This window comes from Python bivittatus, unplaced genomic scaffold (genome assembly GCF_059951505.1).
Source record: "Python bivittatus isolate LINGU-HERP-01145 unplaced genomic scaffold, Pbiv_v1 ctg000330_np1212, whole genome shotgun sequence".
Taxonomy (NCBI): Eukaryota; Metazoa; Chordata; class Lepidosauria; order Squamata; family Pythonidae; genus Python; species Python bivittatus.
Genome location: NW_028277058.1, coordinates 21,597,022 through 21,618,424, shown reverse-complemented (window position 1 = coordinate 21,618,424; position 21,403 = coordinate 21,597,022). Strand labels below are relative to the sequence as shown.

Sequence of the window (21,403 nt, the reverse complement as noted above, 5' to 3'; positions counted from 1 at the left end):
TATTAATATAGAATATTTAATTTGAAAGAGGAAACAAGAAAGGAATCTTTAGGCTTCCTGTTTTCCTGAGACAAAAATCCCTGAACTCACTTCAGCTTCTGGTCTTGATACTGAATATGCAAGGTTGACTAGGTTATTTCAGCATCTGAGGCAGAAAATCCCATGAGTCTTTAGCCCAGGAACAATCGTATAGTTAAGTAATTTTAGGCCAGAGGTGTTCAAGTTTTTCTCTGCCAAGTTCTGCCTTTGGCCTTTGAATGGCATGCTGCGGGACATGCCCCAAACAACAAAGGATGAGGACAGAATGAAAAACAAAACTTAATTAGAATTATGGTTAATATACAGTCATTCATCTGACCATTTCCCTCTTTTGAGAGATTTAAATTTACAATTTTGTAATAAATTCTGAAGGTCTTTGAGAGCTACACTCTTTTGGGGAGTCCCATATGACTTTGGGACTCTAGGCTGCAAACCTCTGCCTTAAGCCATGGACTGAGTGCCCTGAAGAGATGTCCTTGACTAATATTTCCCATCTCCCATGCTTTACAACTGCTTCTGCATTACTACAATCCAACCAATTAAAATAGACAAACACATTGGAAATGAGCACCAATTTGCTAAAAGTAGATAATGCATTTTTCAAAACAAAACAACATTTATAACTCTGAGCATGCCAGACTAGCCTTACGCTGACTATCAAATAGTTTTTAAATGAGAAGAGAGAAAGGATACTAGACCAACCAGAATCAGCCCTGGCTAACGCCGTACCATCATCTGGTCCCCACCACCACAAGGTCATTAAGGTGCCATCTGGGCTGCATCATCTGGGGCTTCAGTTCTGATGTCCAGCCTTGACTGCACAATTGATTGAGTATAAAAATATAGATATAAAGGACAATTTGCTGCCCAATCATGAGACACAAAATCAGCTGTCTAGAGAGCAACTTCACTCTGCCTAACAGTAGGGCCAGCTTGGCTGAACAGAGTTTGCAGCCGCGTGAGTATCTTGTGCTTTTGGCCCTCAGCAATGAAACTATTTTTTTTAACTAAGTCTACAGCTGCAGCAAAAAACAAAACAAAACAAAACAAAAGCTTTGATCACAAGCAGTCAGAAATGCAAGATACCCTTGCGTATGTGCAAACTGTTTAAGCAAACGAACAGCTGCACGGTTATTTTCATAGCCATCTGAAGTACCAATGGTGAAGCAAAATTACAAGATCTTCACACAGAATTAATCTATAAAGTCACAAAGGAATTTCTCCACAATTCCCCACAAGTGTTTAAAACCCTTAAAGCCACTATACAGCTTTAGCTTTCCCTTCTCCACATATTTGTCAACTGATTGTGTTTTATTTTCAGCTCTATGTTACTGTTCATTGATTTTATTTATAACTAACTATTCTGGCAATACTGTTGGCCGTCTTAAAAGCGCTCAGATAGAAGGCATGAAATTAAATTGCAGTAATAAAGCAGTAATAAATACTTGCCATAGAGGGAATATATTTTCTGATATTTTTGTAGCATTATGTACATTCAGCAGAAGGAGGGACATCCTCTCCATCCTCTGTTAAGCTAAGAGGAAAAGTAGAAAATGCTGGTCCCAGAAATAAAAGGACACAAGATAAAATTTTGACTTAACCCAGCACATGATGACAATCCTTGGTATTTCACATGGCAATAATATATCTAGCAAATGTGACGCAATCTGTGGTTTCAAATGTCTCTATACTGCCTTTTTCTTCTACATGTGAAAACAGACATTCATTACATTTTTCTTTAGCTATGACTGTGAGTCAACTTGTTCATCAGATGAAATATGCTGCAGGCCTCACATGTTTATTTAGAACTGTGGTCCATTGAGTTTAAAGGACCTTGCTTCCAGATAACTATGAATAATCTTAGTGATCCTCTGTGCACTTTCAAGTGCATAAGAAATAATTTAAATCAAAGTTTTCAATAGCCTGTTCAGGCAATAACTTTAAGCATAGATCTCAACATGTGAGGAGTGATGAGAAGCACTTCCCCTCACTAAACTGCATTACAGGCATAGAAGTAGGACTGGTTGTCCATCCACTAGACCCACAGCATAACACACCATGGTTGGACAATAAGGTCTTTATTCCTTGCATGGATGGGGAATGACTAAAGACTACTTTTTCCAGGAGTGAGCGTATGGGGTTAATGTCTATAGGGTTATTGCCCTCAATCAGCTAAGCTAGCAGAACTTGGTGGGAAAGGGAAATGGAAGATCAGGGTTTTAAAGTGAGGTGACTGTTCGAGTCCAGTGGCCAAAGGTGCTCCAGAAGGCTCAGGTTGGGAGGGGAAGAGAGACTAGTAAGGTAAGGGAGAATTTCCATAGTGTCTAACAAAGAGAAATACAACATGAGTTGTTAGGCTGGCCATTTCCTGGGAAGAGGGATCAGCAACTTAGTTCCTGTTCCCACTTCTAGCCCAAGTATCTCATTTCAAGGTCCTGGATGACAAATTGCTGCTGCTCCTAAGTTGTTGTAAGACCATCCCCCTTAACAATGAAATCATGGAGGAGAGGGTGGATCTGGCATGTATTTCTGAAACTTGATCAGGCTAGGATGAATGGATTGCTTGTTGGAAATTTGCCTGATTAGGTTTTGGGTGCTGCAGCAGATGCCACTCCCCAAAAAGGGGAAGGGGTGATGAATGAGTGGTAATAATCTTCTGAGAGACCTTAATAGTGACTAGATGTCCTGCTCTCAGGTGACTGGATATGAATAAAAGTTTTGCATGCTGCTGATGTTCTTCACACCCTGCTGTCCAGTGGCAAAATGGAATGAGATGACTGAGTGAGTTGTAGAGATATCTAGGATTCTTTTGAACCCGTGGAATCTGAAAAAGTGGATAGGTTTCTCTGTAGTATGAATTCAGCCATCTGCAGGCTAGATCCCTGCCCCTCATGGCTTGTTTAAATTGCCAGGGAGGGAACAGAGGGCTGAACTTGAAGAGTGATAAATGCTTATTTGATGGAAGGGAATGATTCACCACCTTGACAGAGGTGGTATGCACTATACCCATTTTTACACCTTTATCCCAAGAGGAGATATGGCAGAGGTCCTAACCAGAGTCCGTAGACTGTGGGTGATGAATGGGATCAAACAGATTAATATTAAATCCCAGGAAGATGGAAGATGGAATATCAAGAAAACACATGAATCCAAATTTGTTTTGGCTCCTGACTGGGGTTGCACTCTTTAGAAAGAGCAGTCGGAGGCCATATGGGGGTTATTCTGGACTCCTTGATCAGCAGGTGGAAGTGAGGGCCAGGAGAACATTTGCCCAATGTCAGCTGATGCATCAAATGTGACTATTCTTAGAACAAGTTGCTTTAGAATCAGTAATTCATGCCCTCATCACCTTGCCTTTGGATAACTGTAATGTGCTTTACTTAGGGTTGCTTCTGAAGACTATTCAGAAACTGCAGTTGCTTCAAAAGGTAGTTGGCTGCCTGATGACAGGTCAGGGCTGGTTTAGCAGAATAACATCAATATTGTAACAGCCACGTAGGTTGCCAGTAGATGTCCAGATAGAATTTGGTTGTGACCTATTAAGCCCTTTATGGCTAATTATCTGCAGGACCATATATTCCAAATAGAGTCTGCCTACCCTGTGCAGTCTATACAGGAAGGCATGCTTCCGATTCCCTCTCTCAAGGGAGTTAGCAGCGTAGAGAACAGAAGCAAGCTTTTTAGTGGCCATATTAGCTCTGTGACATATTGGAATATTTGTTCCTTTTCCAAGGTTAAAAGAGTCCTTTCCTTGTTACCATTTAGGAAAAATGAAAACTATCCTCTTGCAGCAGGTCTTTGGAGTACAGAGCACTGGTTGTGTTGGCTCCTATGTACGACATCTAGTTACTGCATTTTTTCTGTTCTGGCTTTCTGTCTGAATTTTATGCCTTTATGCTTTGTTTTATGTTTGATGAGTATGAGCTACCCAGAGTCTATAATTGGGGTGGATATAAAATTTGTAAAATAATTTTTTAAAAATCTGTGATACGGTGTGATTGTCTTTAGTAACAATCCTTCAGGAACCCTTTACATAGGAGCTGGAACCTTGATATTGCAGGATTTCAGATTGCATAGCAGCCTTTGCATATATGTGAAAGCTTTTTGCTGCAGACAATCACTCTGTGTCATAGATGACTACCTGTTCACTGAAGTCACCAGCATGAATGTGAAGATGGAAGGGCTGTTTGGTGGTCCACCTATCAAGGTGTCAACTGAACAGGCTAACAAAGATTGTCATTTAAACCCTTCATCCATCATAGGCACATTTGCTTGCTTTAAACAAATCAATATTTTCTCAGCCTATGTTAAGAATTGGCATGCTTATATTGTCTAATGTAAAAATTAATGATCACATCTGCAAAACATTTTATGCACTTTAAAGCACTATATAAATGCTAAGTATCTGTTTATTATTCTGGTTAACTTTGCTGTGCATCTGTAGCCATTTGTTTTCTCTGAAATGTTGTAGGGGGTGAGGTATTGCTTTCTTCTCTCAGCTATCTATAACCTTGAGAATATAAATTAAAACATGTATAGCATCAGGAACACACTATATCCTTGGGTCTCAATTCCAGAATTTCCACACTGACTCTCTAAATGATACTGGGCTTCCCTGCACATGTATTCTTCTCAACTTAAATGCTGAAGTTATCTCCAAGCCAATGATATTGATGCTAGGACAATGAGCTATATTGAAGACAATATTATCATTACTTCAGGACAGTAACTGATAGGCTTTCCAATTTTAATTGTTCAACAATTATCAGTTATGGTAATTACATTTGGCTTGCAAATGATTATCTTTCAAAAAATCCCAACGTTGATATTTGTTTGTGTAACCCTGTGATAATAATTCTTTAAACTTTTAAGAACCGTTCTTCCTAGCATTTCACAGATGAAAAGAGGATGCCCCTTTTGTAAAACCTCTCTCATCATGCCCTGACCTACTGCTGAAGAATATATAATTTATCAAACATTGCTCTATTCCGCTATTCGCTTAAAAGCAACACTGCATTCCTTTCTAGCAGTAGCATCTACAGGATGGGGACAAGGGTGGGCAAATGACAAAAAGAGCTGTCACGATGCAAGCTCTGCTCCCTTTGTACCCATTTGATGAAAGCATCAGATCCTGTGGATGCCTCTGGTTTACTGGATTAAAGATTAAAACATAGACTCCACTGACAGCTTTATTACAATATTCCTGAGTAGATCTAGTGTATAAACTAATAGCACATATATGACCTGTGCACTTCAACAGAGGCACATCCTTTCTCCACGCTCAGAAATGTAGTATACCTTATGACCTCATCCTACATTCTTTGTTCTGACCTTCCCTACTTTGGCACAATCAAAGTCCCTTCCCTTTTTACACACAGCACAGGAGGCATGTAAAAAAGGGATGAGGTTTGATTCCACAGTCATGGCCACCATCTTGACTTTTCTGACTAACTCCTGGGTTCATTCCTGAAGTCTTGTATATACAGCTCAATTGTTTAGTTTCCATTCTTCAGGCCTAGCTTAAAATAGCACAAGAAATAGCAATAAAAGAAAGAATTATGTTTTTAATACGTAAGTGCCTGAGACTGAAAACAATTTCAGAATAGAAGGGAAAAAAACCTGGGGAAAAAAATAAGGTTAATTCGTACCTGACAGCAATTTCTTTAATTGGACAGATTTTTAAATAGTACTTTAAAAGAAGTAATTAGTGAAGACTGATATATAAGATCATTTTTGAAATAATAGATTTGTTTTATCCATACTGAAAAAATAGATAATAAGGATGAAGCAAACAGTGACATTGCCAGTTACACTAATAATAGGTCCAAACATACATATAATGGCTTTTGATACTAATTTTCCCAGAATGATAAAATCTGGGGAATTAGCCAAAGCTCCATAACTTCAGTCGGCTAATGCATAACCATAAACTTAAATTCTATATTGAAGGAGCCAGGCTTTCCCTAAATTAGGGAACATTATTTTCAGTGCAAAAAACTAAGGCAATACTAAGGTTTTTTCTTTATATAACTTTCAGGAGAAAAAAACTGTGAAAGCTGTTTCTCATATACCTACTCCAGATCCAGATTTTCTTTGTATTCAAGGAAGCTTGGATGCACATATAGAATCTGGATACAAAGTTTTCCCACTCCCGTAAGTCCTTTCTTACTTTCTGTACATCAGGCAGAACTGTACTGCATCCCTGTCCACTGAATATGTACTGTTGCCTACAGCGTTGCAATATTTTAAGAAATCAATACTCTCTTACTGTATACCTTATTTTTCATCTCCATTTTCCCTCTGGGCTAATGTAAAAATATGTGCATTTCCTTTACAATACGGTTTGCAAAAGCTTAACTGCAGAAATACAATGAGTCTGAATCTCATCCATTCAAATTTGCATCAAAAAATGGTTTTCCATCAATTGGGCATGTTCCAGACATGTTGCATCTACAATTCCTATAATTCCCTGTATTCTTAGGGATCATGGACAATGTCTGGCTAGGAATTCTGGGACCAGTAGTCTCATCACATCTGGAAAGCACTAGATTAGTAAAGGCACTCCTGGATGGTTTCAAGGTATTTTGGAGATGTTAAGGAAGGAAGGAAGGAAGGAAGGAAGGAAGGAAGGAAGGAAGGAAGGAAGGAAGGAAGGAAGGAAGGAAGGAAGGAAGGAAGGTTGGTTCTGACCATACATTAAAGGTAGCATGGACATACTATCATATTGTCAGGGAGGAATGGGCTGTATGACCTAATTCAGGCACCATACTAAGCAATAGCCTGCCTGACCATAGTTTGTTAAATAAAGTAACATTAGCTGAATTCATAAACAAATAGACATGTTCAGTATTTATTCATCAGATGATACTTAAATCAAAGAAACCGGTTGGGTTGTAAGAATGGGCTGTATGACCTAATTCAGGCACCGTACTAAGCAATAGCCTGCCTGACCATGGTTTGTTAAATAAAGTAACATTAGCTGAATTCATAAACAAATAGACATGTTCAGTATTTATTCATCAGATGATACTTAAAGCAAAGTACGGTGCCTGAATTAGGTCATACAGCCCATTTAATGCAAAGTGTGAACCATTATTTAGGGATGAGGGAAATGGCTAGCTTGCCTCCACCCTTACATTTAGTAAATTTAGAAGAACTGGCAAATTCTTAACAAACAGGGAATAAATCTCACACTTTAAAAGTTAGTGACTTACAGTAGCAAGTTTTTGGACATCTTCATCAGATGCTCCCAGAGAGGCCAAACCGATCTCTTGAGAAAACTGGGCAAATTTGGGGTCAGCAAGCAGAGGCACGTGTCCCAGAAGTTCATGGCATGTATCCCTGCCAAAGAATAAAAATACAATGTTAGTATATGTCTGAAAGTATTGTGATATAAACTCACATAGAGTACTGCAATAATCCCCAAATAGTATGTTCAGATGTTCTTTTTTAAAAATGAAAGAGGACTATCATAAAGATTGCTTTCAATGATCTTTGATTTGCAATAGTAAAACAGCAATTTTTATTCATTTGTTTATTTATTTTTGCTTCTCACCCAACCTTATACTGTTTTATCTTTGACAATAAAAATATGAGTCTAAAACACATAAAATGCCAACCAATTTTCAAGGAAAGAAATGCTTCTATTTAATTTTTTAAAATCTCTCTTACTCTTCATAGCTTTTAAAAACCTTCCCACTGTTTCTTTGCTCAAGCAAAAATAGTACTTGTGTTTTATAAATGTGTGTTTATGTATGGGAATGTCGGTGTGGATGTATTCATTTCTACATCAGATTCCATTGTAATTTTTTTTTTTTTACTATTATATTCAGTTCCCCATTATATTTCTGATGCCCCCCCCCCAATCAAGACAATGAGCTATTCATACCAACCTATCCATTTTTGTTCACAGATCACAGATGTGTATGTAAGGATTAGGACAGTTAAGTAGCTGTGTGTAAATAAGAAAACAGAGGAGTTAAGACACAAGTTTCCCCAAATGGTTTATTTCCTTTTTTCTTTTTCTTTTCTTTTACAATATAGAACCAATGTCAGGGGGATTATGAATAAAGCTGAGATCTTAAAGACTCAGCATTCATTTCTGGTTCTGAACTGCCACCTTGTGCTTTTTATAAAAGCCTCCACTTTTGGGAATAGGCTTGTCTTGTTACTAGATGAACATAATTTCAAGAATTGAGTACCTGTATCTAGTTCAGCTTTACAATGTTTCTTTCTTTTCTCTATTAAGTCTTCCTCTAAATCAGCCTTCCCCTCCAAGTGGATTGATTGATTGATTGATTGATTGATTGATTGATTGATTGATTTCTATTTATATAGCTGCCCATCTTAAATGCATGACTCTAGGTGGCTTACAATTAGGATTCCCAGTTAGTATGTTCAACATATTGGGACCACACCCATCCTAAAGGACATGGGTGAATGAACATTCTTGAATAGAAATGGAATTGCCTTCATTGATTTCAGGACTTGATATCCTGATATTTTTTCTTTCCAGGAGCAGAGTTCTGACCTGAGCAGCAGAACCCATGACCCTCAGGGGCTTTGCAGTGGGTTCGGTTCTAGCATTGCCAAGCAAAAAGTGAAATAGAAGCCCTGCTACCGAAAATGAAATGTCATGTGAAACCTCAGCAAAAAAGCCAAGATAAATGGCTATAGGCAAGAAGTCCAAAAATCTGGGTTACAGGGGAGTTAAATGGAGTACAGCGTCCTGAATGACAACTATTGAGTTCAACATTTTTTTCACAGGTTTCACTAGTTATTGTTTAATTATTATGTTCCCTAGTGAGAGCTTTATTTGCTTGCTCTGATAAATGCATTTTGGTCCTGCTATTTCTGAATCCCATCCATCATTCCTAATGATGCAACTTATTTCTGGATGTGGCCGGATCCATCATTGCTGATGATCCAACTTGTTTCCAGATTGGTCAGAAATGAATTAATGCAATTGACTCCTTAGTAAGCAGAAACAATCTGATTACTAATCCCCAGCAGCATTGCAGCTATTTCATTTTAGTCACCTGAGAGATGAAGAAAGATTCTTTGAGTAGATGGAGTTTCATATTTTAAATGCACATAAATCATGACACTGTCATGACTATAGGGATAAAAGGAAAAATTGTCTCTGTAATCCTGAACTATAAGATCTGTTTGAGAATTAGTATAGTTTTATTTGAAAAAGTTAAAAAAGAAAAGAAAAGAAAGAGGACCTATAATCAGATATTCACTTGGCTCAAATGCCAGTGCAGGCCTGTGGAAGAAATACTATGCTGAAAGTATTAGGCTTGGTGTACCTTATTTAATGTATATTTACATCAAGGTCTTCTTTTGTCACTATCCCCAGCTGTCACTCTTTTAAAATTCATTTGGCTGTGGAATCCAGAACTTTGGCTCTGCATTTCAGTCCTAGATATACCACCAATTTCCAGGTAGATACTGCTGTGGAAAACTATCAAATGTGTATATGCAAATCAGAACTTGTGTATGGAACACAGTAATCTTAAATGCTAAAGGCTGAACTAAATCTATTGCTGAAAAAATCGATATGGCCTCTAGTTAGCAGCAGAGAAATAAAGAAGACTCCAACGCTGCCACTTAGTGCTTATTCAAATTTTTGGAGGCCAGTTATGAGACAGGAAATCCAGGCTGTCATGTTGGGCTCTTAAGGACACTCCCATACAAACCATTGGGCAGGGAGTAGGGAGCAACTGTAGGACCTTAGACAAATAAAGAAGGTATAGTGCAGAGACATAGGGATTTTAGCATGTTCTTAGCATGTTCTTAGCCTTAGCCAGAGTCATTGAATAATCTAAAGAATAGAACCAGATTAAATGTAAATTAAATTGCAAGTTCCTGTACCTTATCTTTAGATAAGTAAACTAAAGATAGTTGTGTTTATTTTTTAATCTTGCCATTTTCTCCCCCCACTCCTTTGTTCTAAGCGTTCAGGAATGATATACATGGTTGTTTAGCATGCTTATCCATTTTATCCTTGGAAAAAGCACTAGGGTAGTTTTAGCAGATAATGGTTAGCGCAGCATTCCCAAAGTATCATTCCCCAAATATGTTGGTCTACAACTTGCATTATTTGTAGCAACTGTGTTTAATTGAACTGTAGTCCAAGCATACATGCAAAACAATGCTAGGTTTGGAAATTGTTGTTGTTGTTATGACTCTCAGTGACTCTGGAAAAACGAAGTGAGAATACTGAAGTAGGACTGAAAAGACCCAGAATGAAACCCCTGCTAAAACATTAGGCCGGTCACTCTTTCTCCATTGAATCTATTTTTGCCAAACTATTATGAAGGTTAAATAAATGGTATAGAAAATGTTGTGGCCATCTGTGCCACCTCAGGCTTGTAAGAGGAAAGGTAAGCCCTAAGTGGAGTAATAGCTTATAACAACAAATGATACTCACGGTTCAGGAGTATAAAGAGGATCCGAACCATGGCGGATGTACTGGGTACAGTGGAAAACCCGGTAGGCCAGGCCAGCTAAGAAATCACGAGGTGACAAATATCCAGCCACAGGTCTGACTGTGAAACCAGACCTTTCTGAAGTGGAAGACAAATCAACATTATTTCATTATGTATGTTTGCATATTTCAATTGATTGATACAAGTAATTCTTGCCAGATTTCTTTTTAAAGAATTGTTCATTATTAGCGTCATGATATACTACATAGGCTGCTGTCTGATAGAGAGATGGGATTTACCTTTGAGCAGTAAAGAATAAGATGACAGCGTTTACAAAACAGAGCTCATTTAACTCAGGAAGCTCATTCAGTAGCTAGAGAAACCATGAGGGTCACTATGCCAGAGTAGAGTAAAGAAACAAAATGACTCTTGGTACAGAAGGGAAAAAACACACTAACAGAGACATGGGGGGATGACTCCCAGGATATGAACATAGCAACTGAAGGACACCATTTGTTCCAAAGGAACACAAGAAATCGAAAGAGAGTATGTTAAACATATCAATCTCTGCTCAGAAATCCAGATAAATGAATTTTGATAAGTGGATGAAGAAATAAAAGTAAACATGTTGCTGATGTCTATTATTGCCCACCCAACTAAGGAGAGGATGTGGATAATGCCTTCCAAAGGGAATCTACAAATTTTTCAAAGACACATGAAGTTTGGGAAACTTTGATTATACCAACATCTATTGGGAAGCAAATTTTATAAGCATAGATCTTTTAAGACATTCCTGTGTTGCCTTGCTGCCAGCTGTGTCCTTATCAGGTGGAGAGTAAAGGAAGGCATAAGAGGATGAGCTATGCTTTGACTGATAGGGAGACTGAAACTGAGTTAATTAAAACTTGGGCCTCAAACATGAGGATTTAATAAACTCAGAGGAGTGATAAGTAGGAGTCCATGGGAGGAGAAACTAATGAGGAAAGAAGTTCAAGATGGAACTCATAAGAGAGGAAATATTAGAAGCATAATTGCAAATAATTCCAGTTAGGAAAAAAATGGAAGATAGCAGAAGCCAATACAGCTATACAAAAAAGTTGATGAAGATCTGGAAACAAAAAAGTGGAAATCCTGAAAATAGAAATAAAGCCAAGTTACAAAGGAAGAGTAAGGACAGATGATAGGCAAAAACTGTACAGTTAGAATCAGGAAAATGAAAGCTTAGAATAACTGAGATTAGTGAAGGATATTAAGAACAACAGCAACACGCTTCCTTTAGCTATGTTCAAAACAAAAAGGAATTAGTATGCCAGCTGCTCAATATGATGGCAAACTGGTCTAAAAACAAGTAAGAAGGAAATAGCAAAACCATTTAATTCCAATTTTAGTTCTAACTTCTCCAACAAAAAAAAAAACTAAGTCACACCAAAAAATTGTGAAGAGCAATGAATGAGCAGGGCTGGAGCTTGAGACCAATAGAAACAGCCAGTTAATACCACTTTACATTGAATGGGCTTAGATAACCAAGTCCAGATGAATTGCATCATAAGAACTTGCTGAAAGCCTGTCTAAACCCTTGTGTATAATCACTGAGAAATTCTGGAGAAAAGATAAATATATAAAGTGCCATGAAATGATGAAATATATGTTTTAGTGTTGTAGTGCAAATTCTGATCCTTTTGTACTTGCATCATGACATTGCATACAAGTACATAAATGGACCCCTTCATGGATCACTGCCTTGTCGTGGCGAAGGGGCTTGCGTAACTCAGTGAAGCCATGAGCTATACCGTGCAGGGCCACCCAAGACGGACAGGTCATGACAGAGAGTTCTGACAAAATGTGGTCCACTGGAGAAGGAAATGGCAACCCACTCCAGTATCCTTGCCAAGAAAACCCCATGGACAATGTTAAAAGGCTAAAAGATATGATGCCGGAAGATGAGCCCCTCAGGTCGGAAGGTGTCCAATATGCTACTGGGGAAGAGCGGAGGGCATTTCCAAGTAGCTCCAGAAAGAGTGAAGCGGCTGGGCCAAAGCCGAAAGGACGTTCAGCTGTGGATGTATCTGGAAGCGAAAAGAAGGTCCGATGCTGTAAAGAACAATATTGTATAGGTACCTGGAATGTAAGATCTATGAACCAAGGCAAGCTGGATGTGGTCAAACATGAGATGACAAGATTGAACGTCGACATCTTGGGAATCAGCGAACTGAAATGGACGGGAATGGGTGAATTTAATTCGGGTGACCATTATATCTACTACTGTGGGCAAGAAACCCTTAGAAGAAATGGAGTTGCACTCATAGTGAATAAGAGAGTGGGAAATGCAGTAATGGGGTACAACTTCAAAAATGACAGAATGATCTCAGTGCGTATCCAAGGCAAACCATTCAATATCACAGTCATCCAAGTCTATGCCCCAACCACTGATGCTGAAGAAGCTGAAGTTGACCACTTCTATGAAGACCTACAACACCTTCTAGAACTGGCACCAAAAAAAGATGTCCTTTTCATCATAGGGGATTGGAATGCTAAAGTAGGAAGTCAAGGAGTAATCGGAATAACAGGCAAATTTGGCCTTGGAGTACAAAATGAAGCAGGGCAAAGGCTAATAGAGTTCTGTCAAGAGAACAAGCTACTCATAGCAAACACTCTTTTCCAACAACACAAGAGACGACTCTACACATGGACATCACCAGATGGTCAATACCGAAACCAGATTGATTATATACTTTGCAGCCAAAGATGGAGAAGCTCTATACAGACAACAAAAACAAGACCAGGAGCTGACTGTGGCTCAGATCATGAGCTTCTTACTGCAAAATTTAGGCTTAAATTGAAGAATGTAGGGAAAACCACTAGACCACTCAGGTATGACTTAGATCATATTCCTTGTGAGTACACAGGGAAGGTGATGAATAGATTTAGAGGATTAGATTTGGTAGACAGAGTGCCTGAAGAACTATGGACGGAGGTCCGTAACATTGTACAGGAGGCAGCAACTAAAACCATCCCAAAGAAAAAGAAATGCAAGAAAGCAAAATGGCTGTCTGATGAGGCTTTACAAATAGCTGTGGAAAGAAGGAATGCGAAAAGCAAGGGTGAAAGGGAAAGATATAAGCAACTGAATGCAGATTTCCAGAGAATAGCCAGGAGAGATAAGAAGGCCTTCTTAAATGAACAATGCAAAGAAATTGAGGAAAACAATAGAATGGGGAAGACTAGAGATCTCTACAAGAAAATTGGAGATATGAAAGGAACGTTTAGTGCAAAGATGGGCATGATAAAGGACAAAAAAGGCAGGGACCTAACAGAAGCAGAAGAGATTAAGAAGAGGTGGCAAGAATACACAGAAGAACTATACAAGAAAGATCTTAATGTCCCTGATGTCCACACTGGTGTGATCACTGACCTTGAGCCAGACATCCTAGAGAGTGAAGTCAAGTGGGCCTTAGGAAGCATTGCTAACAACAAAGCTAGTGGAGATGACAGTATTCCAGCTGAGTTATTTAAAATACTAAAAGATGATGGTGTTAAAGTGCTGCACTCAATATGCCAGCAAGTTTGGAAAACGCAACAGTGGCCACGGGATTGGAAAAGGTCAGTTTACGTTCCAATTCCAAAGAAGGGCAACGCCAAAGAATGCTCAAACTATCGCACAATTGCACTCATTTCACATGCTAGCAAGGTTATGCTCAAAATCCTACAAGCTAGGCTTCAGCAATACATGAACCGAGAACTACCGGATGTACAAGCTGGGTTTCGAAGAGGCAGAGGAACTAGAGATCAAATCGCCAACATTCGCTGGATCATGGAGAAAGCACGAGAGTTCCAGAAAAATATCTACTTCTGCTTCATTGACTATGCAAAAGCCTTTGATTGTGTGGATCACAACAAACTGTGGCAAATTCTTAAAGAGATGGGAATACCAGACCACCTTACCTGTCTCCTGAGAAATCTGTATGCGGGCCAAGAAGCAACAGTTAGAACCGGTCATGGAACAACCGATTGGTTCAGAATAGGAAAAGGTGTACGACAAGGCTGTATACTGTCACCCTGCTTATTTAACCTATATGCAGAGTACATCATGAGAAATGCCAGGCTGGAAGAATCACAAGCCGGAATTAAGATTGCAGGGAGAATCATCAACAACCTCAGATATGCGGACGATACCACCCTAATGGCAGAAAGTGAAGAAGAACTAAAGAGCCTCTTGATGAGGGTGAAAGAGGAGAGTGCAAAAGCTGGCTTGAAACTCAACATTAAAAAAACTAAGATCATGGCATCTGGACCCATCAATTCCTGGCAAATAGAAGGGGTAGAAATGGAAGCAGTAACAGACTTCATTTATTTGGGCTCCAAGATCACCGCAGATGGAGACTGCAGCCATGAAATTAAAAGACGCTTGCTCCTTGGGAGGAAAGCTATGGCAAGCCTAGATAGCATATTAAAAAGCAGAGATGTCACCTTGCCGACAAAGATCCGCATAGTCAAAGCTATGGTTTTTCCAGTAGTAATGTATGGCTGTGAGAGCTGGACCATAAAAAGGCTGAGCGCCGAAGAATTGATGCCTTTGAACTGTGGTGCTGGAGAAGACTCTTGAGAGTCCCCTGGACTGCTAGGAGGTCAAACCAGTCAATCTTAAAGGAAATCAACCCTGATTGCTCATTGGAAGGATCGATAATGAAGCTCAAGCTCAGATATTTTGGCCACCTAATGCAAAGAGAGATCTCTTTGGAGAAGACCCTGATGCTGGGAAAGATTGAAGGCAAAAGGAGAAGAGGACGGCAGAGGATGAGATGGTTAGATAGCATCACTGAAGCAATGAGCATGAAACTGAGCAAACTCAGGGAGGCAGTGAAGGACAGGAAGGCCTGGCGCAATATGGTTCATGGGGTCACGAAGAGTCGGACACGACTTAACGACTAAACAACAACAACAACAACAACATAAATGGAGAGATCTCACAGAATGTTATCATGATGCACATTTCATCATTTAGATAAAACTTCAGGTTGCTGTGGATGCTCTGTGTAAAAGAATAAATGCTGTCCCCTATCTTCAAAAGAAGGAAAAGAAAAGATCCAGCACACTACAGACCAATCAGCCTGACATCAATACTGAGAAAATTCTAGGGCAGTTCATAAAGAGATCAATCTGTAAGTACCTTAAAGAAAATTTATAAACACCTTGAAAACAATTAGCAGACGTCAGTACAGGTTTGTCAAGAATAAACCTTGCCATAACCTTATCTCATTCTTTTGACTAACTTATTTAATTGATTATGAGAATGATTTCTGCAAAGCATTTTAAAAAGCACCCCATGATATGGTAATCAGCAAGCATTAGCAATGCTTATCAAATGTGCAGATGTCAAAATTTGATTGGATAGTTAATACCCTAGGAGATTATCTTGATAGGGGATTAAAATGGTTTCAAAGCAACAGAATGAAATTTAAAAGGCAGAAATGACAGGTTTTCACTTAGAAAACAGAAATCCAATGCGCAGGTAGAGGATGGTAATAATACTTGTGAAAAGTATCTTGGAATACTAGTTAATTACAAAATGAATATGATTCAGCAGTGTGATAGGGCTGCCAAAAAGTCAAATTCAGTTTTAAGCTGTATCAGCAGAAATACTGTTTCCAAATCATGGGAAATCATTATTCCACCTTAATCTGTATTGCTCAGACCACATCTTAAGAATTATGTCTGGTTTTAGAATCTACATTTTAAGATGAGTTGGAACAGAATGGCAATGGAGATGATCAGGAGCTATGAACTAAGATGAAAGATTAAAGGAATTGGAAGTATTTAGCCTTGAGAAGAGAAAACTTAATGGGATATGATAGCAATTTGTAAGATTGTCATACAGAAGGTCAACACCTGTTCTCTATTATTTGTGCAGGACATAGAATAATGGATTTCAGTTAAAGGAAGGCAGATTCTCACTGAATGTTAGAAAAATTTCCCAACAATAAGAGAATTTAACAATAGAATCAATTACCAAGAATCGGGCTCCCCTTCACTGGATACGTCCAAGTAGAGACTGGAAACCATCTTTTGTAAATGTCTTAAATTGAATTCCTGTGCTGAGCAGGGGAATCAGTTTAATTGACTAAATGGCCCATTCTAACTCCATAATTATATAATTCTACAAATCTTCATCTAGGGCTGTTCATTCTAAGCAAAATGTATCCAGCATGAGCAATCACTAGATATGTAGACTAACTCACAGAATTCTCAACAATGGCTGTGTTAGCGAGAATCCCGGGAGATGCTGTTTGCCTTACGAAATCTGTTCTGAACACATTTTTAAGGGGCTGGAGTTAAATCCTTTGATCAGGCAGATTTTAACACCTAATCCCAGAAGTAGGTAATCGTATCATTATTACTTCAGGAAAGAGCGATCCTCTGCACATCCTATGAAATCATCCACAATTTCTATTGTTCTATTTTTTTTCTACTGTTTCCAGCAAATACACACACTACCTGCGTGTAAAATACAGATATATGAAGAATCTTCTAGATGTGGAGTAGCCACTACTAGATTTTTCTTTGAAATTATTTTTAAAAATCTTTACTGAAGATATAATGGGGTATGTACAATCTTTTATAACTGTGGTTAACAATCCAAAAACTATATTTAAGTTAAAGGTATAGCTGTCTGAAATGGCTAAGATGTTTTGCTGCCTGAACCCAAAGAACAATTTGATTTCTTCCTATTCCATGAAGAAGAGCTGACTGGGCTGAAGGTTGAATGTTTTTTCAGAAGAAAATTGCCAGTAAATTTCCACCATCTCTGAAGGCAGCTGGAAAGCCTGGTGGGTGAAGAAAAACCATATGGCACCTATTTGTCTATTACAAGACATTGCTACTGTCTCCTAGATGTACCATCTGAAGTGGCTGCCATCTTACACTAAAAGCCTAAAAGTGGTCCTGTTAGTTGTATTCCTCTTATCAGAAAGTTCTAAGTAACCTTTTTCTGTACAAATGCATCAAATATAGAGTCTCATTTCCCCCCTTTTAACTGCCATTGTCTTTATGACAACTCTCTTTCTTGGGTCACTCTAAACTTCCTGTGACTTTGAAGCTGGTTCTTTTCAGGTATTTTACTATTTCATTGGTTAATTCTTTTAAAAAAGGACACCAAGCTTTAGTTTCCCCACCCCACCTCCCCTGCATTTTTTTTACTGATGTCTTTGGCAGAGTGAATATTTTGGAGCCTTCCAACATTTTTACAGCTTTGAGCAAATGGAAAAAAAGGAATCTCTCAGGGACAGAGAGAATCAGACAAGAGGCACCATTGAAAGGTATGACGCACAAGACTGAAAGGACAGCAAGCCAGTTAATGTTAAATGCTGGCAGCCATAGAGGTATAATAATGGAAGAAGGCAGAGTTAGATTTTCAGACTAAGCACTATATATTTTCAATTGAAATAGTATTGTTCTGATTTTTTTAATTATTAGTATACTTTACTGTAGTTTTCCTCCATTTTTAATGTCAACAGGGAGTTCATTTCCTACCTAACCTCACCATTAAATTTAATATGTCATCAGAAATACCACAGATAACTTTATTCTCTCTAGAAAGGAAAACAAAGTTATCGAATGTATGGGGCAAAAAGCATTCACTAAATGTCAGACTGATCAGAACTATAAGGGGAAGGTCGAAAGCTTGTCTGCTTTGTCTAAAGCTAGTTTTCATCTGAGCTTCAACAACTCCTGCTGATTTCAGCACATGAAGCATCAGTCAAAAAATGCTTCCAGAATAGCCATATGGTCCCTCCCCTCCATATTACAATCTAAAAGGCAACATAAAAGGAAAGGAGGATGCAGAGAGATAAGGAAAATATTAAAATGTCTAAATTATGTCTTTGAAAAATCATGCAAAATAGAGATATTTGATCACCAGATGAATGCAGTGATTAGGGGGAAAAGTAGAACCTAGTACTCTCTAGACATTCTGGACCATAGGTTCCATCATCCTGTGTTGGCCATACACAGTGAGACTGATTCAGGACAAAATCCAAAATATTCAGAGTACACCAGGTTGCCCATCCTGGATTAGAGCATTAGGTAATGGATAGAAAGGCCAAAGCTGAAATCCCCATCCATGGGTGGATGACTGATTTAATCATATTCAGAGCACTTTTGTTTGAGCCCCTTCCATGTTGGACCTGACTGTTCCCACATCATCATCTGCTTTGGGGAACTGTTAAGTTTTTTCCAGCTTTGCAATACAAAGCAATACATTTTTATAGTGCATGAATGCTTGTGCAACTCATACGGGTGCTTCATTTTCCTATGGGAGGGAATAACTGCTTTACTGTGCCTCCCAAATCCCAGGTGCGAGTCCACCACTGCACAGCAGCTCAATTAAGCTTCTCTTCTCCAGCCCACTGCAGTTCAGTGTCCCATCCCTGGTGCCTTTTTCTTTGTTTATACTTGGCTTAGAACTTATCTTCTTTTCCTCCACCACTCCTCAAATTCAGCAACATGTCACCATGGTTAACCACCACCGTGGTTAACCAATAACCATGGTTATTGGTTAAAACTCCTGCTCACAACATTTCTGGTATGGGTCTCATTTCAGCTTCACAAGTTGTAGGGGATTTCAAATACAAAGGTGAACTGGTCTCACAATGAGTGGGACATTTGCAGAAAGGGTTCAAGAAATGTGTTCACATTTTTTATAACCTTTCCCATGTATTTTCCACTCATAACAATCTCCATTGTATATATGAGTGTGTTTATACAAGTCATCTGATAAATATACACAAATACAAATACAGAGGCTAGGATATTAGCCATTTATTTTATCTCTTTTTATTTTGTAGTTCCACAAATGGAGCTCCCTCAGAGGGCAGGAAGGATCTGATTAGATAATGTTTTCGCATTCTCCTATTGGACACCTGAGGGACAAAGTAGGAAGACAGATTGGTTCATGGTATTCTCTGTCCTCACTAGATTCATAAACATAGATAGGACAATACTTAGAATGTTTTGACCAGCAAAGAGGAAGCTAATAAAAAGTTTGTTTCAAACTATTTGTAAGGGATTTGGATGGGTAGAAACATTGCAGGGGTGCAATGGAAGTATTCTAAGACAAAGTTACCAAACAGACTCATCAAGAGAGAGAAAAATATCAGATTTTAACACACTTTGTGTAAATGATTTTACAGTACTTTCCTTAGTTGGGAGTCAAGCTTGATGCTTACCTTTGAGAAACATAGCGACATCCTCCAACTGTGGGACATTATCATCTCTGTAGCCACAGTATTTTGTCAGCAATGGGAAATTTTTCAAATATTCTCGACAAGCATGAGTAGGATACAGTTTTGAAAGCTCTCTGAACACCACGCCCCAAGTTTTTATTTCTTCAGGTGTATAGTCTACTCTAGGAATTGGCTGGCCACTAAAACAAAAAACCAAAAAGAAGTAAACATTGAGAAAACAGTAGCTTGTCGAATTACATTTTCTAAACTGTCAATATCCATACCAATCCCCCAGTTATTTCAAAAGGAGTTAGTACTTGTCAGTCCAATCCATGCTTTTCGTCAACTCTAACAAAATCTAATATTACATTTTTACATACCTATTCACTGACTTCTTCCAGTTCCACAAAATTCTGGAAATTTTCATTAAATACAAGTAGCATCTTTTTATTTCTCTCCCCCACCTCGCCCTGCCTTTCATATATTTCTTTTGATAAGGACTACAGTGTCCTTAGCAAAGCCTTGCTAGAGAGAGGTGGGGGTGGGGGGAATGTTGCTAGCAAATCATGGCAGAATGTTGAATGGCAGGCAGACAGCCTTGGGGGCAAAACTAAGATAGCAAAGCATTCCTACCCCTACATATTATATTGTTTAATGCCAAAAGCTGTTCTAATTGTGATTATGCTACTTCTATCTTCTCTAGGTCACCTCCAAAATTACCCCATTATGATTAGCAGAAAGAGAGCCATAATATATAAAATGTATGTATAGTGTTATAATGTTCATAAACATTGTCTGCTAAATAAATCAAAAGATTTATTATTCTGGAAATATGATGTCATTTCTACCAATAGCTAGGAATTGTTAAAAGCTGAGCTTTTTTTTTTCTCTTCCCCATACAGTATATATTTTGTGAGGAATTTGGGAGAAATGTCATATTTCATATTTTGTGTTTGAATTTTGTATCTGAGATCCCATTTTATGTTTGAATTTGGATCTTTGGTCATGTCAGGGGAAATCCTGTATGGAAAGTTAGCTATCTAGCTCTTATTAAAGTTGCAGAAGGAAGTATTAAAATATAATCAACATAATATATAAAAGTTTACACATTATAGTAAACATAGTAAAAAGGGAGCTCCATATATGCACATGTTAAAACTTACAGAAAACTATTAATATACAATCAGCATAATAAAAAACATAACAGTTTAAAAGCTAAGCAAATAATTTCTACTCTTCCAGAAGACATGTGGCAATTAGTTCCTTGCAATAATTTTACAATTATTTTTCTCTAGAAAAGAGGCTTGCTATCTCATGAATAAGAGAAAAATATAGTAAGATCCAGTGCAGAAAAAGAAGATAGGGACAACATTTGACAATCATCTAGTACTTTGCCAGCTCTCCACAATTTCTCAGATTGAAGACATTAAATTTCAGCCAGGCAACTTCCTTCAATACCCTAAGATGCAATTCATCTGGCTCTGCACTCAACAGATATTCCTTGACCATCTTTCTATCAATCTCAAGCTTTAATCTGCTCCTTCATCCTTCTCTCCCCAATTAGCCAGTTGAACAACTTGTGTTGGGATATACCAGTGTTTCTCAACTTCAGCAACTTTAAGATGGCTGGCTGGGGAATTCTGGCAGTTGGAAGTCCACACATCTTAAAGTTGCTGAGGTTGAGAAACACTGGAGTATACTAAGCCAAAAGAA

The 21,403-nt window shown here is 38.4% G+C and overlaps 1 protein-coding gene across 3 annotated transcripts in view; it reads right to left on the bottom strand.

Moving 5' to 3' along the window:
• TPH2 (tryptophan hydroxylase 2) overlaps nt 1–21,403 on the bottom strand; it is a 75,565-nt gene that overhangs the window by 38,124 nt on the left and 16,038 nt on the right. For all 3 annotated transcript variants that reach the window (XM_088141533.1, XM_088141534.1, XM_088141535.1), the window contains 3 exons: nt 19,694–19,890; nt 10,475–10,610; nt 7,254–7,380 (listed from right to left, as the gene is read on the bottom strand). In XM_088141533.1, coding sequence (XP_087997659.1) covers nt 7,254–7,380; nt 10,475–10,610; nt 19,694–19,890 — 460 coding nt within the window. The remainder of the gene's footprint in view (nt 1–7,253; nt 7,381–10,474; nt 10,611–19,693; nt 19,891–21,403) is intronic.